Raw genomic sequence first — 27672 nt, 5'->3', positions numbered from 1 at the left:
GTCTTCACGATGGCACCTGTTGCCAGTCGTACCTCCAGAAGACTTCGAGGTACATTTACTTCCTCGAAGTCAAGTCTCGACAGGCTTCGTAGTCGAACAAAGTTGTTCGACGCGCCTGAATCCACCAAAGCTCGAAGAGAGTCACTCGCTCTCTTCGAGTAAACCTTCAAGATGACTAGGTTTGGCCTGTCATCTTGTTTCTTGCAGTGAGAGCTGGTCTCACTGGGGGCTGCAGTCCTCAGTGTCGCGTGCCCGATGTCGGCACGCGCGACTGCATTACCAGTAGGGCGCCCCGCGCCTACTGGATGTTCGCGTTTTTTGTTGGTCCGCGGCGATGCCTAACATCGCCACGACGGCCACCTCCAGGGGGCATGGGAGCTGTGCACTCCCGTGCAAAGTGACCGATCCTTCCGCAACGGAAGCATCGCACGTTACCTCCCTGCTGCTGGTAACCAGCAGTTGTTGCATTCGAGAGGTCCATTGGTTCTGGACCTCCCGGCCTCGCTACCGGGCGCGGTTGCGGCCTCGGCACGTTCACATGCAGTTTAGCCTGCCGCAGGCTAAACTTTTCTTGCATGGCAAGAGTAATCGCAGCTTCGAGAGTACTCGGGTACTCTCGGAAGAGATAGGTCTTCACAGGCCCATCTCTAAGCCCCTTCATGAACGTGACGACCTTGGTCGCCTCGTCAATCGGTTAGTCACGATATTTGATACCAAATATCGTGCGCGCTGCGCGTAAGCATGGACGTCATGCTTACCCTGCTGAAGGTCGAGGAACTCCGCCCTCGACCGGAACTCGTTTTGCGGGGGCTCAAACGCTTGTTTGAGCTCCTCTTTGAACACTTCGTACGTGCTGAAGCACGTAGGATCGGAGAGTCGGCGTCCATACGCCCAACTCCTTGCGCGTCCGCCAAGGCAGGACATGGCGAACGCAACCTTCGACAGCGGGTCGACGATGCGTCGAGCCGCTATGGCTGTGTCGAGTTCGACAAGCCATCGGAGGAGAGGCTCGCCCTCTCTTCCCACGTAATTGCTTACGCTCAACTTTAATGGTTGAGCACGCGGTGTCGTCCCTGACGACGCCGTCACTGAGGAAGCAGCGTCACGCTGCTCCTTCATGATGAACCCCAGAGCAACACCATGTTGCTCCGTCGGGGATAGCGTACGCAGCATTGTAGCTATCGCCGCTTCTCCAATGACTGTTGACAGTCGTTGGAGGGCCTCCCACTCTGGGTCAGACAGGTGGGGGCAGTCAGCGCGTGCAACATGCGTTGCAGGCGTGTTGGAGCTCTCCATGGGCACCTCCGTGCTCATGTGGTTCTCGGCTCCGCGTTCGTACACCGCGTACGAACGTCAAGCAGTCGGTCGTTGGACGGACTACAAAGTGCTACTAGGTGTAGTGGGTCTAACTTGACTCACTACTTTAGCTTACACGTTGCGCAACGTGTATGAGGAAGCGTAAGTACTTAGTAATTACTTAGGTTAATTATATTTGAATACACAAATATAAGTTAACTTAGACAAGACTCCAAGTAGCTAGTTTAAGGTAAAATGAGAACTGTATTGCTTGTAAATTGATCTTCCTCTAAAATCTGCTAAAAACTGTTTATCATCTATGAAAGGGTTGGCAGCGGCTGGCTGTCAGAGCCCCGCTAATATGCATGTCTCTGATTGGTAGAAAGATGCTGCTTTCTACCAATAGGATCTTTGGGTATGTGTGGACCACTCACTGTGGTGGTCCACTTCAATGTATCCATCGGTGTGTCTTACACCAATGTGAGGAAGTATCCAAAACGTTTAACAGATAACCTATCTGTTAAATTCACAAGTGGCTTGCAGCCACTTGTAGGTGTAACCCCGTTACAAGTTACATGGAGACTCACTGCCTAAGTAAAAATCCTGCTTCGCAGACTACTTTAATCAATACATTACTCTTATTGTTCTTCCTATACAATACTAACAGGCATTAACATGTATAGGTTTGAACTAACATGTTAGTTAGTGTCTAGTAATACGGACTAACATGTCAGTGGAGTACACTAATTACGGTAGCTATCAGACGCCAACACATTCGTGAGAACTCTGGATTGTCGCTCAGAATAACAGTGGTTGTATCGAAAAGTCGCCAGGGGTAAAACGAATTCGTGTGCGCACAAACGCACAAGAAACGCAAAAGTTTTCATACAAAAAGGAAGTCAGCGCCAACCCATTCAAGAGAATCCCTTATTGTACCAGTACACAACATCGTTCTGATTACCAAAAAGTTCAAGCTCCAGCTACGTAATGAGTACCGCCAATGGAAAGTGCAGTACTCCGACAGGTCCATCAACAAGCCCGGTACTCAACTGTTCAACCTTACGGATTTTATTCGTACGACGACATCTAAGCTGAGTACGCGCGTGGAATCCCTCAACGTACTATGTTTAGTCGTGGGCATGTTGAAAGCGATTTGTGAGCGCGAGTCTGCTATCGAGATGGAGCTAAATCCCATCGCGGATATGCGTGACATGCTCGAGGATTTCCTCCCATGGATAAGGACGAACTGGACCAGCAGAGCGTGATGCGTGGTTCTTGATGAAAGCTTGTTGAATATGAAGAACAAGTCTCGGATAACCTCTCGGAAATGCAGGGAGGTTTCAAAACGCAGCTTAAGACGTCGAGGACTTTCAGGCGGATGTGGTAGTCTTTCATGATGACTACGAAGCTAATGGACCAATGGTGCCGGGATTTGAGCTCGCTGAGGCAGTTAAACACATTAACCGCTTCAAGGATCTACGTAGGATCCGTGAGCAAAAGCTCGAGGTGTGTTCTGCTAGAGGAGAATTATTCGGGATGCGTCCTACATAATACCCGGAGATCGTACGAACTCGCGAAGAGGTGACACTTCTTGATCAGGTTTATGGTCTCTACATGGACGTCAAGTGAAGCATGGACGAGTTCCGTGGGATTCCGTGGGTGCAGGTTGGGCAAATGTTGGGTGTATTGTAAGGAGGCCAGCGTCATGGCAACGAGTGAGATGTTAGGTGCGAATGAGGTGACGGGTGACGGTGTTGAAGCAGCCGTCAGTGTAGTACGTGAACCCAATGGACCTCGTGTGCGGCAGGATTTGCTGCACGAGTTACCGCACGGCAGGATCGCGATCGTAGGACTTCGTGCCCGACGGGGCGAAGTGAGATCTTCTCCGTGCCAGACTGCAGCAGAGCGAGCATTTTTGAATCCGCTGGCTAACGAGCAAGCCGCGAGCGGTTGAGGACGAGACGGCTGATGAGCAGGCCGACCAACGGAACGACGCGCTCCCGGAACGAGTGCTAGGGGCGAAACGGCGAGTAGAACGGGGCGTGTAGCCAGCGACGGCTCGGTGAACGACTGTACGGCGTGGACGACTCCGGAGGGACATCCAGGAAGCACCTGGTTTCCGAGTCTTTCGACGGCTGCAACGATTAGGGCAGGCGCATGTGGGCGTACGCCCCAGTGGCTAGAGAGGCGGCCAGGACGGAACTCAAGTTGTTTGTGTCGGGCGGGCGTGTATTGAGGTTAGTTGGTAACTCGGTTGGTAGCCTAGCTACCTCGACTTTGTGTTGTAAATAAAATAGATGTCACTGCCAGTCGGGCACGCACCGGCGCGGTGTCATACGTTGTGACATCGTCGGCCTGACGGACTTCGGACTGCATCAGCACAGTCACAACCAACCCCAAGCGTGTGGGGCAAACACGTTGCAGTATGAACGATAGCTTCGCTGGGGTTGACCAGCGCTGTAAAAAGATGCCAAGAACTTGTGTGAGTGGGAGGCGTATGGTATTTTGCGGAAGGTGATTATCGAGTTCCTCGAGGTTTTGCCCGTTGTTCGCGAACTTGCGAGAGAAAGTATCAAGCTTCGTCACTGGAAAGAGATTACCAAGGCCTGTAACAGCCAGTGTCTCTCGTATGACAACGACGCGTTCCAATTTCAGGTCGTGCTCCATGCTAAGCTTCTCACCTGGAAAAAGGACGTTGAGTACATTTGCGAAAGCGCCCAATAGTAGCTGAAAATGAACACAGGCTGCGCGATCTCTCTAATCGCGGGCGACAAAGCAAACATTTTTACAGAAGTCTAAAACCTAAAATCCACAGGTCAAGTCAGTTACTGGTAAATATTCGGTAGCATCGTACTTGAAATTCTCTTAAAATCACGAGTTCGTAGAGCCGTTCATTCTCGAAATTCTCGCGGATATGGATGAATATGTTGTTTTATCGGACCACACTTAAAATTGGTATGGTTGGTTCTGGCCAATTAAAAGAGAGTTGGATGTTATACCCAATCATGGTGGTTATAATATGTAAAATTAGCCAATAATATTGTGTAGGGGTCGGCGAGCCATCTAAACCAGTCAATCGGACGTATCAGGTCCGATAAAAGCGTACATTTTTCTGTATGCCTATTCGATTACCAAGTGTCAGACATATCACTTTCTTATTTCTCTTTATCGGAACATTGCCATGGGATTGGAGGAGCTACAGCCTGACAATACATTACGTGCTAAGGCAACTGCCGTTGCAGCGTACTCCAAGTTCCTGAAAGGTGAGCAAGTTGATGAGGAATATGTAAGAAAATGTATTAAGACAGATGAGAGCGGTGAGAGATTTGTGTGAGTCATGGATAAATTTGGTATGCACCTTGCATTTAATGAGGGTAAGAAGGTTAAAGTGCTAGCTCGAAACACTGCCATGCAGTATCGTCAAGCCAAAATTTGGCTTCTAGACCAATTTCCTCAGCACCGAGCGTCGCTAGAATCGCGTCTACTCAAAATGGGGAAAACGCTTGATAACTTTTGTCTCAAACGAGATTTAGGTTTTGTATCGAAAGATCCACCATGCACGAACGCAGACTTAAAAAAATGTTTGTGTATTTGTATATTAAAGCATATTCTGAAAGTGACAACCAAGACACTGCTCTACTCTGTCTCTTGTGGTACTTGTTTAAGCTGGTGTCGGACCTCTCGATGATCCGGAAACGGAACCCTCCATTGATGCTGCCTGGGTGCATGGTTCTCGTGGTGCATGATCAAGCAAGCGATCTATTTGTTCCGGTCTACTTTGTTCTTTGCACCTCAAAGGCACAATATATGTACATGGACACACTGGAATTGATTCACAAAGATACCGCAGAGAAGTTGAACCCATGTGATGTTGTGTGTGATTTTGAGCTGCCGTTGATCAACGCGGTTGAAAAGCTGTTCCCGAACGCTGAGGTGATCGACTGCCTGTTTCACTTTAAACAGGCAGTGCGAGGACGGATGAAAACTACATACCACATCCCAGAGGCAGAGATCCGAATCGCAATGCAGAAAGGAGTTCTAGACGTCCTAACTGTAATCGACCCAGAGCTAGTGCCGCGACAAGGAATTCGGTGGGTAAAACGAACTATACGTGATCGGTGTGCTGCGGCCGGAGTGACGTACACACGCTCGAAATGGAGGCAGTTCTGGGGGTATTTCCGTGCAACGTGGCTCGGTTGCTACAACGTCGAGGCGTGGAATGTGTTTGGGTTCGAAAACAGTTTGGTGGCCAGGACCAACAACCCGCTTGAGCGGTTTAACAGGGAGTTGATCCAAGCATTTCCTTCTCCGCACCCAAACATTTCCCCTTTCGTGCGAGTCATCAGAGACATTTCCCAGAACTATGTTGCAAAATTGACAAACGTAGCTCAAGGTAGGCGAAGAAGAGGCAACAGGTTAAACGCGAAGAGAAGGAAAAACGCTCAGCGGGCGGTTCAGGAAAGTATAGAGCTCCCAGAACCAGTGTCTTTCTCTGAAGCGGATACTTGTGATGACTCTGAAAGCGAAGAAGAATTTGAAGAAAGTGACGATTCTTCCACTGATGAATTTAGAGATACGGGCAATGACGGCAATGAAGGCGATCACGACGACGGAGAAGACGTCTCAAGTATTGAGGTGTTTCCGGACTACTCATTCGAGCCTAGTGAGTGCGGAGATGAGGATGAGATCCAAGCTGCAAACGTGTAGTGGCCGAGATGAAGCGCACAACGTACTAACCAGACATCGCTGCGCGCTCAGAATTGAACCGTCGTGGTAGGGGCTAGATGTAGTGAGCGTAGCGGACGCCATGAACTCGGGACTCCCTAATATATCGAATGCATGATTTCTTGTGAGTTGTACGACGTGCAGAGTCCCCGATATCTTAACTAGTATGTTGGTCAGTACACATAGTCCCCACTGTACTGCGTTTTCTCCAAAGAAAAGTCGAAAACATGCTATGTATACGACTACGGCAAGTACCCTGCTCACGGGATTATCTACGACCGCGACGAGTACTGGAACAAGACGGCCAGAATTCCCTGTCAGGTCAGCGTGTTTCTCCTGAGTAGCAACCTGGACGCTCAGACGCCGCACGAGTATGCGGAGTGTTTGTTGGAAACGCTGGATGGGGGCAAAAAGGAGTTGGTCGCATTCAACACTTCCGTTTACGGAGCCCTGGCGTATGCCGCACTTGATTCAGGCGATGGGACATGCGGAATGAAGATCCTCGCCTCGTTCGTCAAAAGCAAGGGTGACCTCAAGCGCTTGGACAAATCATGCTTGGACGAACTACAAGCGTTCAACCTGACGGCGCCGGTGGGGTACCAGGCGAAATTTTTCGGTGCCGACGACGCGTACGACGGCGTTTTCAACTCGCGCTTACAAGTTGGCCCCGATGCGCGGACTCGTTCTTAGAGACCGAGGAACAGTACTCAACTGCTCAACTGCAGGTACTTCGGAAATATGTTTTTGCAGAACAATACCGTGACCTTGGCCATTACCGTATTCCCACTCGCACTTCAGAACAATACTCAGGAAACGTAGTTGAAATAAAAGAAAACCGGCAATCTTGCCTCCCATTTAAAATTTGACCCATTTCCCTCTTACCCATTTTCACTTTATGTGGCGCACACGAGTGTACCCAAGTACGTCAGTGCGTATCGGCAGCAGCGCATCTTCATTCCGAGACCTTCCAGCCCCAGTCCAACGCAACCAGAGCGCCAAACCTCCACTAAAGCCACCACGACTCGGAAACACGCTCGGGAGATGCCCCTGAAGCCGTGTTTCAACTTCCAGCGCTCGGGCAATTGTCGCTTTGGCGGCTCCTGCAAGTTTGCCCATAACACAACCACCAGCGCCGCCGCAGAACCCATTGAACAAAGACCCAATAGATATAACAATAAACATCCAAGAGAAAATAATGGACCACGTCGGAGTGGTGACGTGGAGAGGGAGTCAGCACCGATCTCTCCATTCTCCCTGGAAGCTCTGGAGACCCAATTGACGGACAAGTTGGCGTCGGGGACTATTTTCTCGGGACCCTCCGACGCCCTCGTGTGCTTCTGGCCAGGGAAAGACAGCCTAGAGGGGCTGTGGAAGGGGTTTCTGATGCCCCCAGAGCCTGACAACCCGTGGCTCGTGAACAGCCAGACGCAGGCGCTCAACTTCATCAACTCCGGCCTTCACGCGCTGAACAAGGACAACCTCGCTCCCCAATTTGTGAGAGAATTAGGCAAGACCGAGGGGAGAGGGGTGCTGGTTCTCCAGGAATTGCTGGACCTGAAGTACTCGAACGATGCCGGACGACGGCGGGACGTCGTGTCCTTCCAGAGAGGCCTGGTGCCGTTCGTGACACTGTTGACCATGCGACGCATGGAAATGGTCAGCCAGCACATGGACGAAGCCAACTACGTGTACGCGTTCATCCGCACGGCGCACGTGCAGCTTTTTCAATTGTATCTGGAGCACCTCGACCAGATTGTGGAGCGACACAGTATCGAGGATCGGACGCTGTCACACGCCAGCTTTTTGCGAGACACCCAAGGTCGGCGATACGCGCCGCTGTGCTTTACACAAATATGTCTTCCCTTCATCCGGCTGTTGTATTCGTTGGGGAATAAATTCAAGGACTTCATCTACGAGGACGCCTTCCAGGAAACCGTGGACTACGTCGACGCGTTGACTATCGAGTGGATTGACAGCTCTCGAGAGAGCGACTCGTCCCTTGACTCGCCGCTTTGCTTCAAGACTATCAGAGAAGAAATTAAGCGGTTGCACAAGATGATTCGACACGGCGAGAGAGGTATGCAAGCCGGTGCCGCGTTGAGAAGAGAAGAACAGCGGAGGTTAAATCCAGATCAGAAAGCCCGGGAACCTTGGGATGTCATTGAAGTGGGCATTCCTGGAGAAGCGATATTGGCGGACGGCAGTGTTGGCCCACGCCACGATAACGACCGCCGAGACATTCGCGATATTCAGCTGCTACCCACTACGGAGGAGTGCTTATCGAGCGAGCCACCGTTGCTACCGGGCAACTTCCCATTTCACGAAAACGCGCACTGGTTGCCGCCGGGACCGGAACGCTGGGTGGATACGCACTTTCGGTTGTATCGAGAGGATTTGTGCGGGACAATCCGAACTTGCTTACAGGATCTCGAACACCGACTCGCTGAAAGTCAAGGCACCCTTGCAGCTGGTCGTCTACGAGATGCAGACGTGGATTACAATGTGTACCCGGTCATTGAGACCGCTATGCCGCTCAAGCACACGAATAGTCGAGGGGAGCGAGATAGAACTCGTCGCTTGGAACGCCATGGTCTTTGCATCGATGTACGGTTTCCTCAGCCATCAGCAGCGGAAATGACGGGTAGGGCCAAGTCTTCGATGAAGAAAAAGAAGGACGATGTCAAAAGCCGCAGGGAACTATGGGAGAAAACTGGTCGGCTGCCATTCAATGGGATGGTTGCACTGGTAACCTATGCACAAGGTGCTTTGCAGGTAGTGTTTTGCCTCATTGTGGAGCATGATTTGGACCGCCTTGTCAAGGAGGTGGTGGAGGTGACTTTGCAGCCTTTCGAGACGCAAAACTTCACGACTCTGGAGCAGTGGCAACACGCAGCATGCGCGCGTGAAAACCGACAGCAAAAGAACCCGCAGATGCTGCTGGTGGAGTTCAACAAGGTTTTCCTTGTAGCATATGAACCAGTCCTGCGAGCTCTACAATCGATCGAGCCAGCTACCATGCCGTTCCTGGAGTATTTAGCACCAGAAACTCCGCCAGTACTGGAAGAAGCTCGAATGGAGGCTCCCATGTACTGCCTCACGAGTGGCTTCAGTTTTGATCTTGGTTCGGTGGTGCGAACACATCCTGCGAGAGTGAACGCAATTCCGCAGCAGCTACGACTACATCCGCTTCAACAGAATTCTCGCGAAGTCTGTGAGAACGCTTTAGTGCACTACTCAACATTGGAACGTGATCAGGCGAAAGCTCTGGTAGAAGCGTTGAGCAGCCGTGTTGCGTGTATTCAAGGCCTTCCTGGTAGTGGCAAGTCTTTCATCGGGTCGATGCTTACGCGGATTATAGTTGAGGCAGAAATTTCGCCTGTGCTGATCGTGTGCTACACAAACCATGCTCTGGACCAGTTCTTGTGCAACCTCCTGGACGTCGGGATCACGAGTCTTGTGCGTATCGGAGGACAGTGCAAGGAGCCGCGACTGGAAGAGTACAACCTGAACAAACTCCCCAAGTCATTCCAGCGCTATGAGCTGAAACTGCTTTACGAAAAACTCGATGCCAAAGCGGATGCTATCGCGTCTGCGTTGCGAGAGCTGAATGCGGAGACCCATCGTCCGACGTGGAAATCAATGAAGTGGTTCCTTGAAACCAATTACCCTGACGCATACGATTACTTTGCAGAACGTAGTGATGAGCTGTACGAGGACGACTGGGAAATTGCTGGCTGCAACGACATTCTGGACTTCTGGCTTCAAGGAAGAGACATTGATGCTTCTCAGCGTCGTGGTCCGCAGCGACAAGGTGCGAATGGTTGGATGCAGAATTCAAATGTCTGGATGTGGAGCTTGGCAAAGCGCCGAGGTGCACTAGCAGAATGGGTAGGAGCAATGCGAATCAGCCGTGTCGAAGAAGTTGTACGCGCTCAGAAGGCTTACTGGGAAACGATGAAGAAGATTGAGACAGTGAAAGAACAAGCGGACGTGGAAGTGCTCAAGCGTGTTCAAATCATCGGTATGACGACCACCGGCGTGGCGAAAAACCAGCAGAAAATCGCGGCGGTGGCGCCCCCAGTTGTGATCTGTGAAGAAGCAGGAGAAGTACTCGAGGCCCAGCTCATGGTATGTTTGTCTCCTGCTTGTCAGCAGCTCGTGCTTATTGGTGACCACAAGCAACTCCGCCCGCACATTGCTGACTACAATCTGAGCGTGGAAAGCCCTGTAGGAAGACGTTTTGCGCTCGACGTGTCATTGTTCGAGCGGCTGGTTGGACCGACCTCCGGATTGCCGTTCTGGATGCTGACGGAGCAGCACCGCATGCGTCCCCAAATTTCACAATTGATTCGAATGCTATTTTACCCAGAAGTCCGCGATGCACGTGAGACTTTGGAATACCCGCCTCTTCTTGGTGTAGACAAGAACGTATACTTCGTGGACCACAACCATCCTGAGGATGGCGCAAATGCTGTTTTGGGTGCATCGGCACGTTCTCACTCGAATGAATACGAAGTAGCGTATCTTGTCGCGACTCTGAGATACCTCCTGCAGCAAGGTTACCACACCAGTGATATCGCGATCCTGACTCCTTACGTGGGTCAGCTTATGAAGCTCCGATCTGCTCTCCGAGGGCAGTTTGTGCTGGAGCTGAACGAATTAGATCTGGAAGAGATTCAGCGAACATTTGGCGCCGATGACTACGACGATGATGATACCGGAGTGACGGAGGAAATCGGGAACGACAGCGCTGCTGCGTTAGGGGCCACGAAGAAAGAGTTAGCACGTGCAATTCGAGCCGCAACTATTGACAACTTCCAGGGCGAAGAAGCAACCGTAATATTGGCGAGCTTGGTTCGTAGCAGTACGAACGTTCATGGCCGGGGAACCATTGGCTTTCTCAAGACTCCGAATCGGATTAACGTGCTGCTTTCCCGTGCGAAACATGGCCTGATCCTCGTGGGCCATGGCAATTTGCTTCGTGCAAAATCGCCGCTGTGGCAACGAGTGCTCGATCAGTTGCAAAGTGATGGCTGCTATGGCGATGGACTACCCCTCCACTGCCAACGCCATCCCGATGACCAGCGTGTCGCCTCGAATCCAGGTTCATTCGCTTTGCTTGCACCCGATGGAGGTTGCCTACGGCCGTGCGGAAGACGGCTTCCACGTTGTGGTCATGCTTGCCCGAAGTTGTGTCATGTCGATCAACCGTCCCACAAAGCCGTTTACTGCACTCAGCCATGTCCACGACTACAGGAAGGTTGTGGTCATGTATGCCCCGGTGTTTGCGGAGACTCCTGTGGTCGATGTGAGGTGCTAGTTGGATCGATCGTTTTGCCTTGTGGCCACACGTACAACAACGCACGATGCTTTGAGGCCAAGATGCCATCGAAATTGAAGTGTAAGGCGATGGTCGACAAGTTCGTTCCTACGTGCGGACACATGCAGTGCGTCACGTGTAGCACCGTGAAGGTGAAGTGCACGCGAATGTGTAGTGCGGTGCTTCCCTGTGGCCACGCTTGCGCCCGCAAATGCAGCGAGTGTATTGAACATACCCTGAAGGCTCGCGAGGGCGAACCAGAGCCAGACTTCCCGATCAAACCTACTGAGCATGGTGCGTGTCAAAAGGAATGCGAGAGGTTGCTGCCGTGCTGCCACAGGTGTCGTGGAGTTTGCCACGGAAAAGCTCCTTGTCCTCCGTGTCAGCGAACCTGTGACGTGTTTAGTTGTGAACACGGATCGTGCAACCATCCTTGCAGTGATCCTTGCGCTGCGTGCACCGAGTCGTGCAGCTGGAGCTGCGAGCACGCTGGGAATTGCTCTCTACCCTGCGGTGCTCCTTGTAACCGGAAGTTATGCGATCGCCGATGCTCGAAATCGCTCAGTTGCGGCCACCAATGCCCCGGTGTCTGTGGGGAAGACTGCCCAGCGCAAGAATTCTGTCACGAGTGCGGTGATGAAGGTGTGAAGGAGCACGTTGCCGATGTGATTCTGTTCCAGACGTACGGCGAGATTGATCCATCCGAGAGCCCTGTTCTGGTGCTGCCGTGTTGCAAAAGGGTATACACGATGGCAACGCTTGATGGCACGCTTCAAATGAACTCGTACTACGACATGAACAAAGGAGAACCGCTTGGAGGGCTGTCTGGAGGTTATATTGACATGCCACAGTGCCCAAATTGCAAGAAACCGATCCGTGGCCTCCGTCGCTATGGACGCATCGTGAAACGAGCAGCAATTGATACCGCAGAGAAGAATTTCATCTCGCACTCGCGACGTCAACTTTCGATACTGCAAGAGCGTGCAAATGCTGCAGTAGAACGGGGTCATTTGTCTCAAGATAATACTTTACGGCATGACCTACGCGCGTTCGGAGCAGCTGTGAAGCGACCACCCTGTCAAAAAGCATTCGAAGCGTGTGTGGCATCGTTGACAAAGGCTAAAGGTGGTCAAGGCGGGGGTGACGTGCCTATCGACCAGAGCGCTCTTCCCGTGCCCAACTCGAAGTTCCAGTTCCTCGGCTACTTTTACCTCATCTCTGCCCAGCTTTCGTGGCTTGGGGCGAGTGCTTCACCAGTTCGAGCGGCGACATATGCACGCCAAGCGATCACTGCATTTGGGGAGGCCTCACTTCCGCACCAAAGCCGTGAAGCACATTTGATGCTTGTGCAAATATTGCTCGGAAGTGCAGAAGAAACGCTGAATGGATCCGTGAAGACTGAGAAGGAGCGTAAAGCTCGTGAAGAAGCAGTGGAGAAGTTATGCTACGAAGCAAGCTACGTGTTGAACAACCTGGCGACAAGTACGACACAAATTGCGCCCACGCATGCTCAAGACATTCAATCCCTTCGACAAAGGTTGTTGAGCATCGTTCGGCGTGCCCGAGATTTCTCTTTTTACCAGAAGGTATCTATGGAGGAAATGAAGGCTATCAAGACTGCCATGCAAGCGGAATTCCGTGGGTCTGGTCACTGGTACCGATGTGCCAATGGTCACTCGTACTCGATTGGTGAGTGTGGGATGGCAATGGAAGAAACAACGTGCCCGGAATGTGGCGAACCTGTCGGCGGTTCAGATCACACGCTGGTACAAGGATCTCGGTACGATTCGCGAATGGATGCCCTGTGACGTGATTTGTTTGCTGTTGCCTGGACCAAAACGCGTACTCGCTCTTTCTGTCAAAAGCTGACTGCCATTTTCAGGATGTATGGTGTCTCTTGATTCAATCAAATGTCTCTTTCTTGCCTTTTTTTTACCTCTAGAATGTTGTTTTCCAATTCTGTAATGCATAGCAACTCAACGCCCAAGTTTCTAAATAGTCGTGTACTAACATCGCTAGCAACTAGATTATCAATTTCGTTCCTCAGCACTCTTGAACGATGGGGAGGAAAGGTTTCTAAAAAAACGCAGAACGCGGTGGGACTCAAGCACGGCTCGGACATGTTGAGTACTTGAAGTTAGCCGGGATATTGGAGCATTCCGCAAGGCGGTGTTTCTCGAAATCAAGCAACATGCGTCTGCGAGCCAGCCCTCAAAGTGTTTTCTTTTACGAAGACGTACGAGTGTCTTGGGGAGGATAAATGCTTGGCTGATTATGGACTGGGTGCCCTCAGGTCTGGTTTCAGCTTACGAATGCCGGCGCTCATAACCCATTCAGGGACATTGGCAAAGACTCGGGCCCTTTGAGCGAAGAGAGGAGCGTTCGGGATCTGCGAGTAGCAGTCTTTAAGAAGATCGGTCGTACGTGGTGCTAGCTTCCCACCTCAAAGTTTACTAATATCAGCAGCATTGTGGCACAAAGAAATACCTAGGAGACAATTGGGGAGAACGGTAAGAACAAGAAGACTGCGCTCATCGCCAAGTTCCAAATTTTCCCCTTGACGATTCAATGGCACGACGTCGTCGCGTGTTCGTATCCCGAAATTTGGCGGAACTTGTACGTCATGTGCCTCCTCCGCCCAAAAGAACCAAGAAAGAGATGGGGCCAGACTCGTATTCCTGCTCGAGTCCAATCCGAGCTCGGGATTTGTGTTACTCTTAAAAGCATCCCCGCTCTTGGAACGGCTTATCGAGGATAGGACTCCCACGTCCATTGTACATGATCTGTAGTCCTCGCCAGTTTGAGAAAGCTTCAATTGCGCTTGGGGTCCAGGAGCCTTCCCGGTGTGAAGGGTGTCTACATTGCGTTGCAGGATTATGACATTGCAATCGAGGAGCGATTCTGGAAAATGTTGTTGTTCGAGCTACATGTACTGTAGTAGCCATATTGGCTACTATTGAGACAGCTATGAGGCTTGGTCAGCGAAGTTTCTATGGACGAGAAGAGGAGCATTTGCCTGAACGTAGATGAACTGGACATTATCTTCGGCAAACCCGAGCTGACACGCGCGTTTCTATCTGCAATTCGCTCGTTGGGGTCACGGAATTCGTTTTGGAGGTTCCTCAGTGTTCGCAACTACGGTTTGGTGCGCAAGCAGCACATTGTGGGCATCTACACCGCGGCTGAATTCATCCAGCTCCAGCAATTTTCGACGGAGTAAATGAGTGCATTTTTCACACTTATCGAACGACGGTATCCTTTTGCCGACTCACTTCACCGGGGGGGTACTGAATACTCTACATGTAGTGGTGCTCCTGGCGCGTTTGTCTCGATAGTTCGGTTTACGATCGATAATGAACTTGAATGAGACCCAGCAAGCACCGAGTACACTAAAACCAGCACCTACATGTAGCCATCTCGTCACACGTCACACAGAGTATGTCCTCCACACCAATTCCAAAAATGTCTTCCGAATGTGTGTCCAACCGTCCACCTTCGCGTCACCTCCGTCACCGCGTGGCCCGATCTACGTCATTACCTCAGCCTAGAGGGGGGAGGAACCTACCGACCTACAGTAGCGACCTGCTGACGATGGCCAGGACGCTGCGCAGGCTGCTGCTGGCGGCCGCCGCGCTCTGCGTGGGCGCCACGCGCGCGCTGTACGCGGACCAGGCGGGCGAGTTCGACTGGAGCGCCGAGAACGTGGGGCGCGCGCAGGCCGTGGCCTTCGGCGGCTCCGTGAGCCGCGGGCCGCACGCGGTGGCGTCCAGGGGCTCCACGCGCGCCGTGTACGTGGCGTCGGACGCGCGCTCGCGGGCGCTGGCGCGTCTGGACTCCAGGACGGGCGAGATCCAGTGGCGCCGCGTGTTTCCCGAAGGTTAGGCCCGCCGTCCTGCAGGATACCAGTGGATATTATTTAGGACGGGGGCTAAAAATAGTTTTTCTTATTTTATGACTATTTAGGGGACGCTATCGACGACATTCAGCTGACGAACTATGGACTGCTGACGGTGTCGGGGTATGTGGGGGAATGGGTTATTCTAATTGAGGGGGAAGTATCCATTCTGACGGATGTTGCGGGCTGCTTGATGCAGGCGTGGACGCAACGTGAGACTCTGGGACCAGAGCTCCGGTGTGCTGCTGTGGGATGAAGTGACGAGCGAGGGGCCGGCGGTGAAGGACGCGGCCTTCGGCGGCCTCTTCTCGCTGGACGGAGACCACTCTGTGGTGCTCACGGCCGCCAGCGTGGCCTTGGTCAGCGTCAAGGACGGACAGGTGAAGGTGCAGTCGCTGCCCGAGGCATTCACCGAGGAGGCCTTGGGCGCGACCGAGCTGTCGTGGCAGGTGAGCTCGGACAACGCCCTGCTGTTCGTGATGGGGGGCAGCCACATGCTGCAGGTGGACATCGCGACGGGTCGGGTGGTGAACCACTTCACCCGTCCGGAGATCAAGGAAGACGACAAGGGAGACGTGCAGGCCACTACCGTGCTGCGTCGGGATGCCGAGCACGGCACGACGGTCGCGGTCACGCTAACCAAGGACAAGCTGCTGCTGCAGGGACTTGAAGCCACGGATGTCACGCCGGAAATTGAGCTGAGCTCGCTGGAGCTGGGCGGTGACAAGGTGGTTGCGATTGATGCGAGCATCTCGAACTCCCTGGTGCTTGTGCTGACCTCGGGCAAGCGCGCGATTCTCAAGATTACGGGTGCGTTAGAGGTGGAGGTTGCGGCTGTGGTCGCTGCTGAGGGTGCTCTGATGGAGTCGGTTACGGACGATTCGGTGCTCTTCCACGCCGCTGCGAAGAGCACGGGCAATGTGGCGGAGGTCACGTCGTACTCGTTGGGCGCGAGCCTGCCCCCCGTCTCGTGGGAAGCTGAGCTTGATCTGGCTTCGTTCGGTGGCGATGTCTCGCGTGCGTTTGTTGGATGCCCCAGCACGAAGAAGGACTCGACGCCGAGCTGCCGTGCTGTCCTGGTACTTAAGGACGACGCTTTGGTCATGACGTCCAACGAGGAGGAAGTCGATGCTGCTACCAACGACAATGTGCAGTGGGTGCGTGAGGAGGCACTGGCGAACATTAAGCGCGTGCGATGGATCACTCCGGCGGAGACGGAGATCGAGAAGCAGGCCCTCACGCGCATCCCGTCCTTCATGGAGGAGGTGGGGCTCGAAATTAAGCGACTCCAGCAGCTCGTTGATAAGGTGATGTCGTTCTCGTCTTTGTTTGACGAAAGCACTCGCCAGCGTGGTGTCGACAGATCCCGTGCAGCTCGCAAGGAGCCACCCAACGCTCACTTGTTCGGTTTCTCCAAATACATTGTGGTGCTCACGGATAGCGGCAAGCTCCTTGCCATCCGTGCGGAAGCCAGCACGGTGGCATGGTCTGCGTTTGTGGGACCAGAGTACCAGCTCTACGTGACTCGTGACCACCCGGCTCTCGGATCGGGTGCTGAGTTGCTGCTGGTCTCGAACTCGACGGAGCTTGTGTGGCTTGATGGCGATGATGGCCACAAGCTGGATGCTGCTAGCGCTGGAACCGCGAATGGCGCCTCCTGGGTGGTTGTGCTGCCTAAGCGCAAGCACCTCACGACTGATGAGGAACCGACGGCGCGCCGTACTGTGGCTGTGATCGCGGAGGACTCGCTGAAGGTGGCGCTTTATCCGAAGGAGACTGCTGACTTCGCTCACCCGGAACTGGAGCACTTCTACTTCTATCGGTATGACGAGAGTGCAAAGGTGCTTCGCGGCTACGTCATTGAGAACGAAGGTGACGCTAATACGGTGGACTACCATGCTCGTGAGGTGTGGTCTGTTGTTCTGCCTCGTGACCAGCAGGTAATTGCTACGTCGCACCACCACGACCACACGGTTGTGGACTCGGCGGTGACCATCACCGGCGACGACTCGCTGCTGATCAAGTACCTGAACCCGAACCTGTTCGGCCTTGCGACGATTGCTATGGAGCCTGCTGAGGGTGACAGTGAGTCGACATCCGTGCTCCACGTTAGCCTTATTGACTCGGTTGCAGGCCGAATCATCCACCGTGCTCGTCACTCACATGCTACGGGCCCTGTCCGCATGGTGCAGAGCGAGAACTGGCTGGTGTACTCGTTCTGGAACTCGAAGGAAAAGCGCACGGAGATGGTATCACTGTCGCTGTTTGACGGCGCAGTGGGCATGCACTCGCTCAATCCGTGGAAGCGCCCCTCTTGGACGTCTTCGCGCTCGTCGTTCGACTCGAAGGCGCCATTTGTGCTTCAGAAGAGCTTCATCTACCCCACCAAGATCACGGTGCGTTCTAGGTTACCGACATTTGACTGCCACAGAAGCTCCAATACTTACCGTCGTTTATGATGTATCTTCTTAGTCTCTGGGCGTCACGGTGACGGCTCATGGCATTACTCCCCAGTCTGTCCTTGTGGGCATGGAGACCGGTCAGATCTTCAAGCTGGCACGCAACTTTATCGACCCGCGCCAGCCAGAGAAGCCGCTTACACCCGAGGAACAGGCGGAGGGCCTGATGATGTACTCGCCGCTCGTGCCCGTGTACAACCGGCCGCAGGCCATGCTCACATACAACCGGACGGTGGAGAACCTCAACTCCATCAGCACGGCCGCCGCGGAGCTCGAGTCCACTACGCTGGTGTTCGCCCACGGCCTCGACATGTTCTACGTGCGCATGACGCCTGCCAAGTCGTTCGACCTGCTGCCCTCCGACTTCAACCACGAGATGCTCATCCTGCTGTGTTTGGCCTTCCTCGTGGCTACCTTCGTCACCAAGGCGCTGGCGCAACGCAAGGCGCTGCAGACGGCCTGGAAGTAAGATGCTGTTAACAGTGTCGTTGTAGGCTTGTCCGTGGCATTTAGTAGAGCAGACACGTGAAATCAATGACCACAGAAAATATACTTGCTTTCACAGCGAGTGCTGGGATTGCCATCGAAGGAACCTATAAAAGTCACTTCATCGAATCGTCGTCGCCTCCTTCGATCGCTCTGCAAAGTTTGCCAACATAACCCCCGATGCTTTCACTGGTTATCGCCGAGCGTGTTGAGATTGAGATAGGATGCTATGCCTCCTACAAAACAACTCGTCGATACGTCTAAGCAACTCATTCACTCGTTCTTACTAGTACTACGGCAGAAGTATTAGTTAGTGCCCACCAGCCGAGCTGCGGAAGGACCAGTGGTTGGGACGTCGGCCGTCCAGGCGCGCCTTGCGGTCGGCGCGCTGTAGCACCTCCAGCTTCACCTTCCACTCTTGCGATTCGTCCAAGTCGCCAGCCGCCAGGTAGTGCAGGTCCTCACGGAACCGGGAGTCGGACGCCAGGATCTTGTCCTCAGGGTACGGCACCATGTAGCCACTCTGGTGTTTGTTGATGCTCCAGTATGTCTTGTTGCCGAAGACGAGGTCGTGCAGCCAAGAACCGGAGACGTCGCAAATCTCGCGAGGGGGCGACACCGAAGTGTCCAGGATCACACCGCGCAGAGAATCGGTCGGAGTCTTCGAACTCGAGAACATGCCACCCATGCCCGACTTGGCGTCCGGGTTCAGGCGGAGCTCGCACTGCAGATGGTTCTTCTTGTCGTCGAACATCATGTTGCCCATGATATCCACCGTACGATCTCCCCACAAGAGACCACCAATCTGGAGGTACGGCAAGTTGTACTCGATCGTCGTTCCAGGAAGGCCTTCAGCATCTGGGAACGTCACACGCACTGGCCCCTTGTTTGTGTTGAGCATGGCGTTGGACTTCACGCTCATGCTAGCGTGCCAAAGTACAAAGCCCGCGATCGAGTACTTCTCGCCAGTGAACTGGAAGTTGCTGATAGGGGGGTGGTGGCTCGTGTGTTCGCAGCTCACATCAGTACCATCGTTCAGCGTGGACTGGAAAGTCTCGCCTAGAATCGGGTTGAAAGGCTTCAGTTGGCCAATACTGTGGTGCAGGCCAGCTACGCCGAAGGCCATTACGTATTTGAATCGCTCCAGCGCATCGTTTTGCGCGTGGGCGACGTTCAGGAACGTCGGTGCGTACAGCATCAAATCGCACACACGCTCCAAGTTCGTACGAGGCTCAAAAATACGCACGGGCAGCGACAAACTCACGGCTGACTTGCCCTCTAGAATCTTGGCTCCTGCAGATTTAATCACATCCTTCACCACACCACTCTGCTTCTTGGCAACCTCCTTGTCAATTAGTTTCAAGCCGCCACTCGGCAGTGGCATCATCCCGCGCATGTAAGTCTTCGGGTGGAAGATCGCAGACGACTCGCCATCGGTAACTTCTCCAAGACCGCTTCCTTCACTTGTGTCTTCATAACCGATGCTGCGAGAATCATACTCACCCTCGCCATCCTCGTCCAGACCACCGCCGAAACCAAGCTCAGATCCACACAGCTGGGCCTGGTTCACGTATTCGCTCAGTACAGACACACAGTCGAGCCTTGACAGCAAGAAACTTTGGCGCGTGGTGGGCGAAAGCCACCCCTTCATGTCCAGGTCGGTAATATAGGTAGCCAGCGTAGCGTGACCCGAATCAACCGGTTCCAGCAACCATCCGCTTAATCCAACGTGCGCACGCACGGCGCCCGTGGCAACCGGCTTCAGCTCGTTCACCACCGACTTCTCCAGGATAAGCACCACCGACTGACCCATCTCGTCCACGGACTTGTCGTCGCCAGAGTCCTGCGAATCAGGCGCAGCAGACTCGCGCACATGACGCAGAAGCACCAGGTCTCGGGGTGAGGTCAACGCACTGTAGTCGATGCTGCTCACAATGCCTCCGATTGCGGCGGCATATACCATCGCCGTCAACAAAGCTTCCCACGACGACGCGCCCGAGAAAAGAGCCGCACACAGCGCGCACGCAGCAGCGGCCACGTGCGGCGCCACGAATGGCTTCGTGCGCTGGATCTGAGCAAAGCTGCCACTTGACAAATGCACCAGGTCCGTCGCGTCGTCAAAGGTTGCAACATGCGATGATTGCGGGAAGTGCAGGTCCCATTCAGCGCGGCGCGCATGGTCTGCCAGCAGAATCGCCGCCACTTCTGAAGACACCGGCAGCACCACACTGGCGCGCGCGTACTGCTTGCCGGAGCTCGAGTCCGTGCCAATGCTGCGCAGCACGCCGTTCAGCGCGCCGATGGGGCGGAACACCACGTGGTTGCGGAGCGACGACGAGGATCCCGTCGCGCTGTGTCCGCAGAGCAGCGCCTCCAGCACGTCCAGGCCGTGCGAGAGCTCGTTCTCGAGCGAGATGGTCGTGGGCAGGCGCTGCGTCTTGGTGCGGTGCGGCCGGTGGTGATGCTGCTGCGTCGTGGGCGGCGCTGCACTGCTGGCCGCACTGTTGACCGCGGAGGGCGCGGACGTGATCCTCGTCGCCCTCTTGGCGTCTCCATTGGAGCTCGCGGCCACGGCGGAGGACGCCGACTTGAGCGTGACCGTGCGCGGCTGGGCGGGGCCCATGGACGTGGCGCGCTTGAGGTGCACGCGGCTGTCCTCGTCGTCCGAGGAGGACGGGAGTCGCTGTGCGTGGCTCCTGGTGTGCTGGCGTCCCCTGCTGTTGGCGGCCGCAGCCGCAGCCGCAGCAGCGGAAGCAGCAGAAGCAGAGGAAGAAGAAGCTGCCGCGCCGCCGTTGTTGACGCGCGCCACGGCCACGCGCAGCACGTCCAGCCACTGCGTGACCACGACGCCCTCCTCGGCGGACAGGCAGTACATGATGCCCGTGGCCGGGTCCGTGAGGTAGATGCGCGGCGAGTTCCACGTCTCGCTCAGGCCGCCGTCCTGCACCGTGCAGCCCTCGAGCGGGATGACGGCGTTGGGCTTGCGGTCCTTGCGCGAGATGTAGTAGGACAGCGTGCGGCCGTCGCACACGAACCAGCGGCGCTTCCAGCCCTTGAGGCGCTGGCCCTTCTTCTGCAGGAAGCCCTCCTTCATGAAGGCCGGGTCGAAGTCCGCCAGCGACTCCACGGGCACGCGCTCGGGCCACTGCAGCGGCAGGAAACAGAGAGCGAGGTCAGTGTCTTAACGATGCACAGCAGCCAGGCTGGCAGAGCGCCCTACGTCGTTGTTCACGAGGTCGTTGAAGCGCTGCTGCGCGTCCTGGAGCGCCTGCATGGCTCGGTCCCGCTTGCGTTCGCGCGCCGCCGCCTCGCCTGCGTGTCGCTGGTCCTTCGTCGTGCTGCTCGCTCGCCTCTTCGGTGCTGAGAGGCGGAGTGGCGGCGCGGGGGGAGCGAGGGAGAGCCCAAGAGAGAGAGAGAGAGAGCTCGGAGGTGAGCCTCGCCACGTGCAGAAGCTGCGGATTGAGGCCGGAAGAGCCAGCTGGCGGCCGCGCTGTCCGGGCGGAAGCGCCCCCGCCGCGATACAAGCGCCCACGTGCGTGGCACTTGGTGATTGGACAGCGCACCAAGCGGCGTCGCGGACGCGCAACCACACTGCGGAAACGGATACACATGTGTATGTTGAGTTATCATGTTGTAGAGGTGACAAGGGCGGAGAGAGGAGGGTGTATGGTTTTCACCACAGGTACTAAGGAGATGAATCCGACAGACCACCGTGTTGGGGAGATATCATGACGCCTGAAGCCGATAGTTGAAGCCCCCCAAGTGGCAACCTCGATCGCGAAGAGGCACGAGCTCCGCTAGCGTCGCGTCGCGCTGGCTGCCCAGGATACTACAACAGCCGCCGCCGCCGCCGCAGGACGCGCTTCTCGTCCCTCTGCTGCTGCGTGTATCCATCCGTACGTGTCCGCCCACCGCAGAGACGAGCCCATGAGCGCCGCCACGTACCAGACGCCCGACTCGAAGAAGGAGGAGTTCCGCAAGTACCTGGAGAAGAGCGGCGTGGTGGACGCGCTCACCAAGGTGCTCGTGGGGCTCTACGAGGAGGCGGACAAGCCGCCCAACGCCGTGGACTACGTCAAGCGCTTCATGGGCGCCCCCACGGGCATCGACGTGGACGCGCTGCGCGCCGAGAACGAGGAGCTCAAGAAGAAGAACGCCGAGCTCATCAAGACCATCGAGGAGCTCAACAAGCGCGTACGTAGGAGGCACAGGCCGTTCATTTCCTGACTGAGTGGCTGACTGACTGATCACTGTGTCCCGGTGTCGCTGTGTCTTGGCAGCTCACGACGGAGGAGGAAGAGGAGGAGGCGTGAGCTGCAGAGCACCGCCTCGAGCCATTTCATTGCAGAGCCGCCCGAGCGCGGTCCCGTATCTATTAGTCGCGTCGGTGGCAGAGCTATCGACGCAAAGCAAGCTGCCAACTAATTGCAACAATCTCTCCATTGCACTCTCGACTGACTGGACGTGGAGGTTGCTGCCTCCCCTTAGGTGCACTGAGCCAGCAGCTCCGTGATGTTGTCCTGCACCGACTGCTTCTGGCGGTTCAGGTAGTTCTTGCGCGCCTCGAGCGACGACACGTGCTCGTCCACGCGCTTCTCCTCGCCCTTCATGGACGCCGCGTTCTCGTCGCTGCTCGTCTGCAGGAACATCTTGCCGATGCTGCGGAACGTCTTGGTGCCCTCGGGCAGGTCGGCCACCTCCCGGTCCACGAGCGCCAGGCGCTTCTTCTGCCGCGCGTAGGCCGCCAGCTTGGCCTCGATCTGCTCTAACTCGCGCTGGATCTTCTGGAACTGCGGCTGCAGCTCCTGCAGCTCCTTGGCGATGTGCGTCGGCACCTGGCGGCCGCCGCCCTGCGCGCTCTTGGCCGCCACCTCCTGGTTCAGCTGGCGCAGCAGCTTCTTGATGCCCGGCACCTTCTCCGGGTCGGTGGCGGTCGTCTGCGCCGTCTTGAGCGTCTCGATGGCCTCCTTCTTGCGGCCCAGCTGCGACTGCGCATTGGCCAGGCGATGGTAGCCCTTGGCGAACTTGGGGTTGCGCTTCACGCACTCCTGCGCGTCCTTCTCGGCCTGCTCCCACTTGAACAGCGCGCCGTACGCCGCACTGCCGACAGCGAAGCAATGAGCAAAGTGAGCAAAAGACCAGCATGACACGCAGCAGCTCAGCCGACGGACCTTCGGTTCGAGTAGTACACGTGGTTCTCGGGGTCCAGGCGGATGGCCTAGCAGCAGCAGCACCGTAGCATGGAGGTCTATTGAGTTTTGCAGCATTGCATTGATGCTGGCCTATCAGTTATTGCAGTTCGGGGCGCACCTCCGAGTAGCACTCGACGGCCTTGTCGAAGTTCTTCTCGTTGAATTCCTCATTGCCGAGCCTGCGAAAGTGAATCACGAGAGGGAGAATCGAGTGTCAAGTTTGCGCACGTATTGCGGGTGAGAGTTGCGGGGCCTCGTACGTCTTCTGCGCCTCGGCGGCGTCGTGGGCGGAGCTCATGGCGATAGAGGATGGATCGATCCCCTTGTCAACCAGACAAAATACTGGACCCAAAACGCGTACTCCCGTATGGCATCGTGAAATTGATATGCGATAGGAGAGGTTGATGGAGATGGCTACATTTGTAGTTGAAGTGGCTTGCCTTTCATTGAACTTTACTGGTAACTCCATAAGCTGATATTGACTCGTTCATTCGTTCATCCACCAGCACTGGTGGAGGTTATCCCAGCCTCCACATTACAGCGAATCCATGTGCGAGTCGTGCACAGTTCCCTCAACAAAAGAGTGATTGGCACCACCAACTGGCGCGCCACACTCCGGGCAATTCGTTCGCTCCATTGCCATTCCGCACTCACCAATCGAGTACGAGTGACCATTGACACATCGGTACCAGTGGCCGGAGCCCCGAAATTCCGCCTGCATGGCCGTCTTGACAACTTTCAGTTCCTCCGTCGATACAGTTTGATAGAACGTAGTGCTCGTGGCCCGCTGAGTTATGCTCGATATCTTTCGGCGGAACCTTTTCAGCTCTTGCTCGAGTTGCAAGCCGAAGACAGTAGGTGCTTTCAGATCGTTTAGCAGGTCATTCGCCTCGTTTGTGAATTTCCCCACCTGATTCTTACGCTTTGCGCGCCCTTCATCAGTCTCCACGGTTTTGTTCAACGTCTTCTCTGCTTGCATCAGTAGAATTCGCACCAGCACCAACGTCGCTTCTCGAGCCTGCTGGGAATACGAACCATTGACAAAATGCTTCAAGGCTAGTCGTGCGTGCAGCTCCGAATTGCTCAGCGACTTCCCAGCACCAATCGACTGAAGTTGTGCTGCGAAAAGATAATAGTACCCCACGAATCGGAACGTCGAGTTTGGTACAGGAAGAGCACTCTGATCGATAGACACATCGCCACCGCCTTGGCCTCCTTTAGCCTTCGTTAGCAATGCCACGCAAGCCTCGAACACTTTTTGACAGGGCGGTCTCTTCACTGCGATCTCAAATGCATGAAGATCATTCCACAAAGTCTTGTCGTGTGTGAGATCGCTGCGCTCCAACGCGGTGTTCACACGCTCCTGCAACACCGTGAGCTGGTGTTGTGCGTGCGTTACGAATTTCTTCTCCGCAGCATCTATCGCAGCTCGTTTCGTCACGCGTCCATAGCGACGGAGGCCACGGATCGGCTTCTTGCAATTCGGGCACTGTGGCATGTCAATATAACCCCCAGGAAGCACTCCAAGTGGTTCTCCTCTGTTCATGTCGTAGTACGTGCTCATATGAAGCGTGCCATCAAGCGTTACCATCGTGTATACCCTTTTGCAACACGGCAGCACCAGAACGGGGTTCTCGGATGGATCGATCTCGCCGTACGTCTGGAACAGAATCACATCGGCAACGTGCTCCTTCACACCTTCATCACCGCACTCGTGACAGAATTCTTGCGCTGGGCAGTCTTCCCCACAGACACTGGGGCATTGGTGGCCGCAACTGAGCGATTTCGAGCATCGGCGATCGCATAACTTCCGGTTACAAGGAGCACCGCAGGGTAGAGAGCAATTCCCAGCGTGCTCGCAGCTCCAGCTGCACGACTCGGTGCACGCAGCGCAAGGATCACTGCAAGGATGGTTGCACGATCCGTGTTCACAACTAAACACGTCACAGGTTCGCTGACACGGAGGACAAGGAGCTTTTCCGTGGCAAACTCCACGACACCTGTGGCAGCACGGCAGCAACCTCTCGCATTCCTTTTGACACGCACCATGCTCAGTAGGTTTGATCGGGAAGTCTGGCTCTGGTTCACCCTCGCGAGCCTTCAGGGTATGTTCAATACACTCGCTGCATTTGCGGGCGCAAGCGTGGCCACAGGGAAGCACCGCACTACACTTTCGCGTGCACTTCACCTTCACGGTGCTGCACGTGACGCACTGCATGTGTCCGCACGTAGGAACGAACTTGTCGACCATCGCCTTACACTTCAATTTCGATGGCATCTTGGCCTCAAAGCATCGTGCGTTGTTGTACGTGTGGCCACAAGGCAAAACGATCGATCCAACTAGCACCTCACATCGACCACAGGAGTCTCCGCAAACACCGGGGCATACATGATCACAACCTTCCTGTAGTCGTGGACATGGCTGAGTGCAGTAAACGGCTTTGTGGGACGGTTGATCGACATGACACAACTTCGGGCAAGCATGACCACAACGTGGAAGCCGTCTTCCGCACGGCCGTAGGCAACCTCCATCGGGTGCAAGCAAAGCGAATGAACCTGGATTCGAGGCGACACGCTGGTCATCGGGATGGCGTTGGCAGTGGAGGGGTAGTCCATCGCCATAGCAGCCATCACTTTGCAACTGATCGAGCACTCGTTGCCACAGCGGCGATTTTGCACGAAGCAAATTGCCATGGCCCACGAGGATCAGGCCATGTTTCGCACGGGAAAGCAGCACGTTAATCCGATTCGGAGTCTTGAGAAAGCCAATGGTTCCCCGGCCATGAACGTTCGTACTGCTACGAACCATACTCACCAATACGACACTTGCTTCCTCGCCTTGGAAATTATCGACGGTAGCGGCGCGTATTGATCCCGAGAGATCCTGCTTTGAGGCCCCTAACTCGTATCCCTCCCGTACGGTGTCGCCTTCAGCACCGCCAAATGTGCGCCGAATTTCCTCCAGATCTAGCTCATTCAGCTCCAGAGCAAATTGTCCGCGAAGTGCTGATTGGAGCTTCTTGAGCTGACTTACATAAGGAGTGAGAATTGCGATGTCGCCGGTGTCGTAGCCTTGCTGCAGAAGATATCTCAGCGCCCCGGCAAGGTATTCTACTTCAAACTGATTCGAATGGTAGCGGGTCAAGGAGTCGTGAACACCATCTTCTGCATGATCGTGATTCACGAAAAATATGTTCTTGTCCACACCAAGAAGAGGCGGGTAGTTCAAGGTCTCGCGGGCATCGCGGACTTCTGGGTAGAAGAGCATCCGCAGCAATTGAGAAATTTGAGGGCGCATGCGGTGCTGCTCCGTCAACATCCAGAACGGTAATCCTGAGGTTGGTGCAACCAAGCGCTCGAACAATGATACGTCGAGCGCAAAACGTCTTCCTACAGGGCTTTCCACGCTGAGGTTATACTCGGTAATCTGCGGACGCAATTGTTTGTGATCACCGATCAGTACGAGGTGCTGACACGCTGGGGTCAGGCACGCCATGAGTTGTGCCTCGAGTACTTCTCCTGCTTCTTCGCAAATTACAACTGGGGGCGCCACTGCCGTGATTTTTTGCTGATACTTTGCCACCCGTGTTGTAGTCATTCCGATTATTTGCACACGCTTGAGCACTCCCACATCTGCTTCCTCTTTTACGGCTTCAATCTTCGTTAAGGTATCGTTGTAGGCCTTTTGAGCGCGAGCGAGTTCTTCCACCGCATTGGAACGCATTACTTTGACCCATTCCGCGAGTGCAGCACGGCGTTTGGGCATGCTCCACATCCAAACATTCAATCGCTGCGAGCCGTGGCGTTGATGACTGAAACCATCGCGCCCTCGGATCCAATACTCCAAAATGTCCCCACAGCCAGCAACCCGCCACCCTTTTCTAAACAGCTCGAAACTCCGTTCATCAAAGTAATCATACTCATCAGGGTGGTTGTTTGCAAGAAAACCTTTCAAGCATTCCCACGTCGACTTGCGCACGTCGGAACTTACCACTGCCAAAGCACATTCAATCGCACTCGCGTTTGTATCCAACGCTGCGTACAGCTGCTTCAACTCGTATCGTGGGGTAAATTGGCGGACGTTTGTCAGATTGTACTTTTCCAGCCGCAGCTCTTTACACTTGCCGCCGATACGCACGAGACTTGTAATCCCAACATCCAGGAGGTGGCACAAGAATTGATCGAGAGCGTGGTTGGTGTAGCACACAATCAGCACGGGCGACACTTTCGCCTCCAGAACAATGCGTGTGAGCAGTGAGCCGATGAATGATTTTCCGGTGCCAGGGAGTCCTTGGATGC

General features: G+C 54.7%; 5 protein-coding genes across 5 annotated transcripts; 3 read left to right on the top strand and 2 right to left on the bottom strand.

Annotated features, from left to right (window-relative positions):
* Positions 1–7275: 7275 nt before the first annotated feature.
* Positions 7276–14561, top strand: IUM83_11631 (NFX1-type zinc finger-containing protein 1; the record flags this gene model as incomplete). The annotated part of the gene is made up of 2 exons (XM_067936203.1): positions 7276–10799; positions 14468–14561. The coding sequence occupies 2 exons, from the start codon at positions 7276–7278 to the stop codon at positions 14559–14561; spliced, it is 3618 nt and encodes a 1205-aa protein (XP_067798604.1).
* A 371-nt stretch (positions 14562–14932) lies between these two features.
* IUM83_11630 (er membrane protein complex subunit) lies at positions 14933–18164 on the top strand (the record flags this gene model as incomplete). Its single annotated transcript, XM_067936202.1, has 4 exons — positions 14933–15218; positions 15305–15359; positions 15436–17632; positions 17709–18164. 4 exons carry the CDS (start codon positions 14933–14935, stop codon positions 18162–18164), a joined length of 2994 nt encoding a protein of 997 aa, XP_067798511.1.
* Positions 18165–18491: 327 nt separating this feature from the next.
* Positions 18492–21455, bottom strand: IUM83_11629 (oxysterol binding family protein; the record flags this gene model as incomplete). The annotated part of the gene is made up of 2 exons (XM_067936201.1): positions 18492–21326; positions 21402–21455. 2 exons carry the CDS (start codon positions 21453–21455, stop codon positions 18492–18494), a joined length of 2889 nt encoding a protein of 962 aa, XP_067798619.1.
* Positions 21456–22108: 653 nt separating this feature from the next.
* Positions 22109–22494, top strand: IUM83_11628 (putative C-Myc-binding protein; the record flags this gene model as incomplete). The annotated part of the gene is made up of 2 exons (XM_067936200.1): positions 22109–22375; positions 22462–22494. 2 exons carry the CDS (start codon positions 22109–22111, stop codon positions 22492–22494), a joined length of 300 nt encoding a protein of 99 aa, XP_067798627.1.
* A 171-nt stretch (positions 22495–22665) lies between these two features.
* IUM83_11627 (Heat shock protein sti1) lies at positions 22666–23671 on the bottom strand (the record flags this gene model as incomplete). The annotated part of the gene is made up of 4 exons (XM_067936199.1): positions 22666–23281; positions 23353–23399; positions 23492–23552; positions 23634–23671. The coding sequence occupies 4 exons, from the start codon at positions 23669–23671 to the stop codon at positions 22666–22668; spliced, it is 762 nt and encodes a 253-aa protein (XP_067798618.1).
* Positions 23672–27672: the final 4001 nt, after the last annotated feature.

The sequence above is a fragment of the Phytophthora cinnamomi genome (assembly GCF_018691715.1).
Source record: "Phytophthora cinnamomi strain GKB4 chromosome Unknown Contig8, whole genome shotgun sequence".
NCBI lineage: Eukaryota > Oomycota > Peronosporomycetes > Peronosporales > Peronosporaceae > Phytophthora > Phytophthora cinnamomi.
The sequence above is the reverse complement of the archived record's forward strand: the minus strand, read 5'-3'. Positions and strand labels throughout refer to the sequence as shown.